Genomic DNA, 7,238 nt, shown 5'->3' with positions numbered 1-7,238 from the left:
CGTATGTGAGGCCCGGGGCGTACACCATGCCGGCGCGCGCCTGCTGGCGGAGGCCCATGTTGACCTGTGTTGCGGGTCGGTTTGAGGCGGTTGGAAGCGGTTGGCCAGCTGGAGATGAGCAGGTGGTGTGCCTGGGCAGTTGGGTCGCTAGGCAAGGTCATCAACAACTTGTGGGAAGAGGCAGCAGGGCTGTTGCGGCGCCCTGGTCGAGGGGCACCCATGGGGCGACTTCCGCTGCGACTCAGCCGCCTGCTGCCTCTCAGCTGCCGCGCTGCACACCACCTCATACCCATGCGCATATCTCACGCAACTGCCAAAGCCTGATCCCAGCACAACCTGCCCATACCCATCCCCTGCATGCAATCACATATTTGATCTCCTCCTTGCCACTGAAACAAACAAAAATCTTCAACGGACACATATGACCACCACGGCCTCCGCAAGTCCTCCCAAACAGAGAGCCCACCGCACCTTGCGCAGCTGCTCGTTCAGCCGCTCCAACTCTGCCTTGCGCTGCCGCGCCGCGACACCGCCCACCAGCGCCCCCGCGAGTGCTATGAACTCCGTGATGCCGACAATGTCGATGCCAAACGGCGTGGCGCACAGCTTGCCAATCTGTGGGGCGATGTTTGTGCGGCGGGCGGGTCTGTGGGGCCGGCGGTGAGAGGCGCCAATCAAAGAGAGCGAGGCCTCCGCGGCTGGTATTGTGCTGCGCCAGTGTGCCCGATGTCTGCGGTGCCTGGCATGCTCAGCGCCGGCTTGAAGGAGCGCAGGTGCGGCGCCCGTTCGCACACGGATGACCGAAGCCAGCGGCAGCCCTGGACGGGCGAGCCGCGGCGTGGCACGCGGACCCAGCGCCTGTCCCTGCGAACGGCGTAGGGCTCACCGAGGTGGTGCGGGCCTCCGCCTCAAACGCCTCGCGCTCTGCCTCAAGCTCCCGTCGAACTTTGCCCTCCAGGTCGCGCCGGAGCTGCAGCAGCTGCGCCTCCTCCTCAGCGAGCAGCCCCCGCGCGCCGGTCGACATCAGGTACCCCTGCCGCAGCGGCGCCTCGGCCGCGGGCGCGACGGCGTCGGCGTTGGCGCGCGCGGACGGCGCAGCGGCGGCGAGCGCAGCGGCGGTGGCGAGGCCGAGCAGCGCGCGGCGCGAGGGTGCCGCATGTGCGATGCTTGTGCCGCTGCTGCTGCAGCACTCTGTATCAATATCCTGCCGTTGCACCGCATGAGGGACCAGTGAGCGCCTGGCTCGGCCGATCACAGTAGTGCCATTGGTTCGAGAGCTCGGGCTCGCCCTGGGAAGGGCCCGCTGCCTGACTAGCGACATGATGACGAGGACGGACGTGAAATTTCAGCAGTCCGACGCCAATGTGCAAATCAAGGCGAGCTCAGACTACAATGATGAGAGCTCCGTCGGGCGTGTGCAGAGCGCACGCTCCGTACACTGGGCTACTAGTTCAAATATGAATCCACTCAGCATGTGTTGCTTCCTGCGCAGCAGTCGATGATCTCGTGAGTTGCCACCGCACACGAGGTCCTCACGGAAGTTTGCCCGAAACAATCCACTATGTTGTGCTTTTCACTCGCGTTCGGTTTCGTACGCCTAAGCTGGAAACAACAGCGTCCGCATAGCAGAGTACCATACCTGCAGATCCTTGCCGCCACAGTCAACGGCCCGGTGCCGGCGTTGACCAGTCACTGGCGACGTCCGGCTCTGCGACACAGCGTGAAGGGTCAACCATCCACTTCTGTGACTGTTTTAGCGCATTATATTGTAGCGTCCCCATATTCAATTGTTGTGACCCACAGCCCATTCTCGATTGGTGCGCTTCTGGCCATCGACGTCCCACCTATTTGCAGCGACTCAGCCTCAACACCAGGACCCTGTACATGCACACGCAGCAACTCACGGTCAAGAGGCATACGCTAGCTCAGGCGAAACCCAAGCAGCCCTATTCGCCGCCAGCTGGCTGACAGCACATGGCGGCAGCGCTGGGCAGGGATCAAGCCACTGCATGCGCATCCCTCGCTGGGCTGTTGTTACCCAGCTGTGGATGCCAAGCAACTTTGTCTTATACCAGGCCCAACTAGTAGGCGCTCTTTCATTTTGTGCCAGCGGGTTACTTGCGCCCACTTGCGATCCCAGACGGATGGAGAAGACGGGGAACAGCAGGCGGCAGTGCGGAGGGCGTCAGCAGCTTTTGAGGTGGATGGTGAATGTGTGATGCTGGCGCTCTCTGCAGCTCGCGAACAAAAAAATCTGCCAGTGTTTCACGCATATAGCCCTCTCCACGCATATCTAGCTGTTGCACTGAGGCCATCCGAATACGTGACGAGCAATCCTGGTGGTTACAGTGAATTTTCATGATGGTTTGTGGCCTCATGGTGAGTGTGCAGTGCTTGCTCAGGATGTTGGGGTCCCAAAACCCACAGCACATACATGCATGAGGACTCGGGCACACCAGCAGCGGCAACGCCAGCCCGCAGCGCCCAAGACACCAGGGGCATGGCTGTGATGATAGATGGAAGACCTTACAGCTGCGCTGCTGGTGTGATGCAGCGGCATACAGGATGGGCCCGCACCCTTGGGCCCAGCTTGGGGGGCACGGGTGGCGGATAGGGGTCACCATTCGCAAAAACGCGCGTAGCCTCCCACATGCAGCCACAAGAATGTGGGCTATGCGCTTGACCCCCGCAGCCTTTCGGTCAAACATGCGCTTTTTGAGTGCGGTAATTGTATAAACCGGGCCCTGCTCGTGGAAATCACCATTGGTGGGAGTCTCTGACCAGGCGGTCGACGTAAGCGCCTCCGTGGTTGACAACATCACATGCATAGAATCCAGAATTCACCGCATACGACAAGTACAGAGGAGGCGATCACGGCATACCTCTAAAACACGAACAGGCCGCGGAGAATCGAGCGTACAGCGTGTCAGGAGTAGTTATCAGAGTACCAAAGAATATCTCCAGCTTTGCCACCGCGCGCAACAGCATATGCGGGCGGGTGCGGCGCGCCCGCGCCCGACATGGGAAGCCGAGCGCCTGGCACGTCCGACGCTCCGCAGCGTTGCGCGGTCCCGGTCCCGTGCCGTGCGGCCGCAGGCGGGCCGTGTGCAGCTGACAGACCTGGGTCGACCAGTGGCAGGGGATTACGAGGATGCGATCAAGGAGGAGAGCCGCAGATACCGGCGAACGGTGAGACGGGCCGCACCGCACCGCGGCGCCGCGTGCACATGCCACCCAAGTTATTGCATGCGCATGCCCGCATGCCCCAGCATGCGACTGCTCGACGCGTGCGACCGCCCATCCGTCGTGTGCGACCGCCCATCCGTCGCGTGCGACCACCCATCGGCTGCATGCGTGCAGGTCTTTGACATTCAGGCGTGGGAAGGCCACAGGAGCACCACGCGCTATGGCCGCCACCTCGTCGGCATTTTAACGTGCGTATGCAGGGGAGGGGGGGCCAGAGGCTGGGGCAAAATCTTTGAGTTAGAATGGGGTGGTGCTCGCAGCGATCTGCCCGGCATGCGCAGCCTTGCGCAATGAGTCGGTGAACTGACTGCATCTCGCGCAAAACATCAATCACATCGCAGCTCCCGTGTGGTGTGGGGCCTGGCGCGGCCGCTGCTGTATGTAGCGGCCGTAGCGGCAGCGGTGGTGGCGTATGAGTCACTGCGGCAGGTGGGCGGGCGCCAGGATTGCTGGCGGGCCGAAGAGCGCCGCAGGGCGGCGGGCCTCCTGGGGCCGGCCTTGGGCGGAGGGCGCAGCAAACCTTGGCCCGGCGCGGTGCAGTCTGGTGGCTCCCAAGTCTGCCTCTCGCAGCGGGCCACCCTGTCGACCCATTCGAAACAGCCCCCCCCCCTGCAAGGGCGCGTTTGGCTGAGCCTGCTGGGACTTCCTCCACCCAAAATCCTGCGCCCGGGCCCGTCGGCTCACCTTATCCTCGACTGCCCCTTAAATTCGCCGCCCTTTGCCAACTGCGTGCCTGTGAACAGGCTGGCCTCCTCCCGGCCGCGCTGCCAAGCGTGCAGCTGACAAGCAAGGAGCCGTTTGGGCTGACCAGCTTTGCGCTCTCTCTGCTGCTGGTCTTCCGCACCAACTCAAGGTGTGTTGTGGGAAGGAGGGAGGGTAGTTTTCTGTGTGTCTGCGGGGAGGGGGGAGGTGGCATGGATGGTCAAGCCCAAAGATGCAAGGGCAAAGCTTTGATCTGAGCTGCGACACCCAGCTTTGCGGCGGTCTTGTTGTACATTGGAAGGCAAGACACATGCATTGACGGCTGTATTATGTGGCAGGAGCATGGGTAAAACTCCCATTCGGCATCGCCCCCCCTTGCCCGCACCCCCTGTAACCCCCCCCCCTGCAGCTATGGCCGGTGGGACGAGGCGCGCAAGATGTGGGGCCTCGTCCTCAACAGGTCACGCGACATCGTGCGCCAGGTCAGCGCCCGCTTCATAGCCGGCCTTCAAGCGCCACGCTCACACTTTTCCTCCAATGGCCAAGCTTTCGGCAGAGGGTCGCGCTCTCACCTGCATCCACAGCCACAGGCCAGATCAATCTTGCGCTGAACCCCGCTTTCTGTGGCGTTCCCGTCCTTGGGCCCCACCCTTGACCGCGGCCGTGCTCCCAGGGCCTGTCGTACATCTCGCCCGACTGCTGGCAGCTGCGCGACATGCTGTGCCGCTGGACGCCCGCCTTCAGCCGCGCGCTGATGTGTCACTTGCGCAAGGGCAACGACCTGCGGCAGGAGCTCCAGGTCGGGTGCTGTCAACCGGGTGATGACGGGGTAATTGACTGCAAAGCAAGTCGATGGCCAGGAGCGAAGCTTGCGACTGTGACCAAGGCTTTGGTTTCCAGTCCTGCTTTTGTCCTGTCACCTGCCTAATATGCGGAGTCATCTGCGGGCCCGCGCCGGACGCGATGACGCCGCGTCACTTCCACTCAAAATATCGCCAACCACGCCTGCTGCCCCGCCCTCAGGACATCCTGCTGCCCCACGAGCTGGACTCCCTGCTGAAGGCCACGCACCGGCCTAACTACGTCCTGCAGGTGCGGCACAGTGAAACGAACGCCTGGGGCCCCGCGACGTGACCCCGCAAAACACTGGCTGCTTAGGAACATCCCATCAACCCCAACAGCCCCTGCGCCGGCGCTGCCCATCGCTGTTTCGACACAGCGCCGCACACTGTAACCGACCCTCGAACCCCCCGCCCCCGAAAACCTGCTCACCAGGTGCTGTCCCAGATCATATCGTCCGCCAACCTGTCCGTGGCGGCCACGATCCGGATGGACCAGAACCTCACCTCCTTCGCAGACTGCCTGGGCGGCTGCGAGCGCATCCTGCGCACCCCCATCCCGCTGAGCTACACCAGGTGGGGCCCAGGAAACAATCCCAGCCCCGGAGTCCGAGGCCGCCAGCAGCCGGCGACCGCGGCGGCCCGCGGCCGGGGACGCCCCGCGCGCCGTCTGCTGCGGCCGAAGCACGTCGTGGCGGGCGCTGCCGGGGGTGTTCTGAGCAGCGTTGTCGTCGCTCGCTTTTGCCTGTGCCGGCCGCATCCTCGTGCTCACTCCTGCGGCGCCTGCTCTGTGAGGATGAACACCACCACACCGATTGCGTCCCCCGCATTTCTGTCCCCCAGCCATTTCAATTCGCAACGCCACGGCCGATCTGCAACGCATCGCGCGCCCCTCCGCCGCCTCGACCCCACCTGTCGCGTCTCGAAGGCACACGAGCCGCTTCCTGATGATCTGGCTGACGCTGCTGCCCTTCTCGCTCTTCGGGTCGTGCGGGCTGTCCACCATCCCGCTGAGCGTCGCCATCGCCTTCCTGCTGCTGGGTGAGCAAACACGCGCCCGCAGCTGCAGTTTCGTGCCCCAGGGTGCAGGCTTGGCGGGCTGGGCTTTTGACCAAATGCACTACTGGCCGCATGGCACATGATGGCTGCCCTGTGTAGTCAACAATTGTCCATGCCTGCCGGCTCATACGGCATACTGACACACCCCACTTTCCTTCACCGCCCCGGCCCACCTCCCCTCAGGCATTGAGGAAATTGGTGTCAGCATTGAGGGTGAGCAATCATAACATGCGGGCATTTTGCGATCGCAGAACGACCCACCTCCGGGCCCAACTCCTTGGTCTGTTCCTCCCCTGCAGTGCTGGCGGTGAAACCCCTAATATCTTCTGACCTGATCCCATCCTGCCCCTTCTCGCCCCTGCTGCCAACCCTTGAGCAGAGCCCTTCTCTATTCTGGCACTTGAAGTCATCTGTGACAGCGTCCTGTCGAACGTCAGGGAAATCCAGTCCACCCACGCCGCCAATGGCAACGGCGGCAGCAGCACTGGCGTCAGCGGCAACGGCAACGGCAGCGGCGCGCCGCCAGCACAGCAGCGGCGGGAGCAGCTGTCGGCGGCGCAGCTGGTGGGCTTGGCGCGGTCTGGGCCACAGGGGCAGAAGGAGTGGCCGCCGGTTCAGGCGGTGAACAGGTACCCTGTGCCGCAAGCAGCGGGCGTCTAAAACGCATTTGCTGGTCCAATTGTTGGGCGACTTGATGCTTCAAAGGTCTTGCCATCGATAATGGCTGCAGTGATGCCCAGGCTTGCGCAGCAAGTGCAGCGGCAACACCTCGTATCTGTGGCAAGGAAACATCATCTTACCTGTTCTTGTATTGCGTTAGGGGTCCTCATGTTTGTTTCGACGGTGCCGTGTCGACTAAAGAAGAGTTCTGCGTGTTGTGCTGTGGTTGACTACACACCTTGGCGTGCAAACGGCCCGCCAACAAAAGCGGGACGTTGCAACCCTCACATAACTACGCGGTGTGGCGCACACGTCCTGGCGGTGCACAATTGCATGCACACGTGGCAATGCGTTGCGAGCAGCGCGATGGCGCTCTGCGGCGTGTCTTCCCCTTCTGGTGCCCTCCTCCCACTCCCGGGGGCACCAAGAGTTGCATGCACACGTCGTAATGCTTTGCTGGCAGCGCGATAGAGCGTTGTGGCGTGTGCCCCCCCCCCCCCTCGGATGCCCTCCCCTGCTCCTGGGGCACCTGAGGTGTCATGCACACATGGCAATGCTTTACGAGCAGTGCGATGGCGCACTGCGGCGTGTTCCCCCCTCTGGTGCCCTCCCCCCGCTCCTGGGGGCACCTACAGTTACGTACACACGTGGCAATGCTTTACCAGCAGCGCGATGGAGCGCTGTGGCGTGTTCCCCCCTCGAGTGCCCTCTCCCCGCCCGTGGGGGAACCTC

General features: G+C 63.0%; 2 protein-coding genes across 2 annotated transcripts; one reads left to right on the top strand and one right to left on the bottom strand.

Moving 5' to 3' along the window:
* Positions 1–471: 471 nt before the first annotated feature.
* Positions 472–1,024, bottom strand: MNEG_9846 (hypothetical protein; the record flags this gene model as incomplete). Its single annotated transcript, XM_014041683.1, has 2 exons — positions 472–615; positions 887–1,024. Coding segments are annotated over 2 exons (282 nt in total), but the record flags the coding sequence as incomplete, so codon positions are not given.
* A 1,334-nt stretch (positions 1,025–2,358) lies between these two features.
* Positions 2,359–6,506, top strand: MNEG_9845 (hypothetical protein; the record flags this gene model as incomplete). The annotated part of the gene is made up of 12 exons (XM_014041682.1): positions 2,359–2,379; positions 3,097–3,189; positions 3,361–3,434; positions 3,588–3,675; positions 3,990–4,099; positions 4,358–4,430; positions 4,622–4,747; positions 4,972–5,040; positions 5,224–5,363; positions 5,716–5,828; positions 6,030–6,059; positions 6,223–6,506. 12 exons carry the CDS (start codon positions 2,359–2,361, stop codon positions 6,504–6,506), a joined length of 1,221 nt encoding a protein of 406 aa, XP_013897136.1.
* Positions 6,507–7,238: the final 732 nt, after the last annotated feature.

Source organism: Monoraphidium neglectum (assembly GCF_000611645.1).
Source record: "Monoraphidium neglectum strain SAG 48.87 unplaced genomic scaffold scaffold02085, whole genome shotgun sequence".
NCBI classification, from domain to species: domain Eukaryota; kingdom Viridiplantae; phylum Chlorophyta; class Chlorophyceae; order Sphaeropleales; family Selenastraceae; genus Monoraphidium; species Monoraphidium neglectum.
Note: the sequence above shows the minus strand (reverse complement) of the source record. Positions and strands in the feature narration are given on the sequence as shown.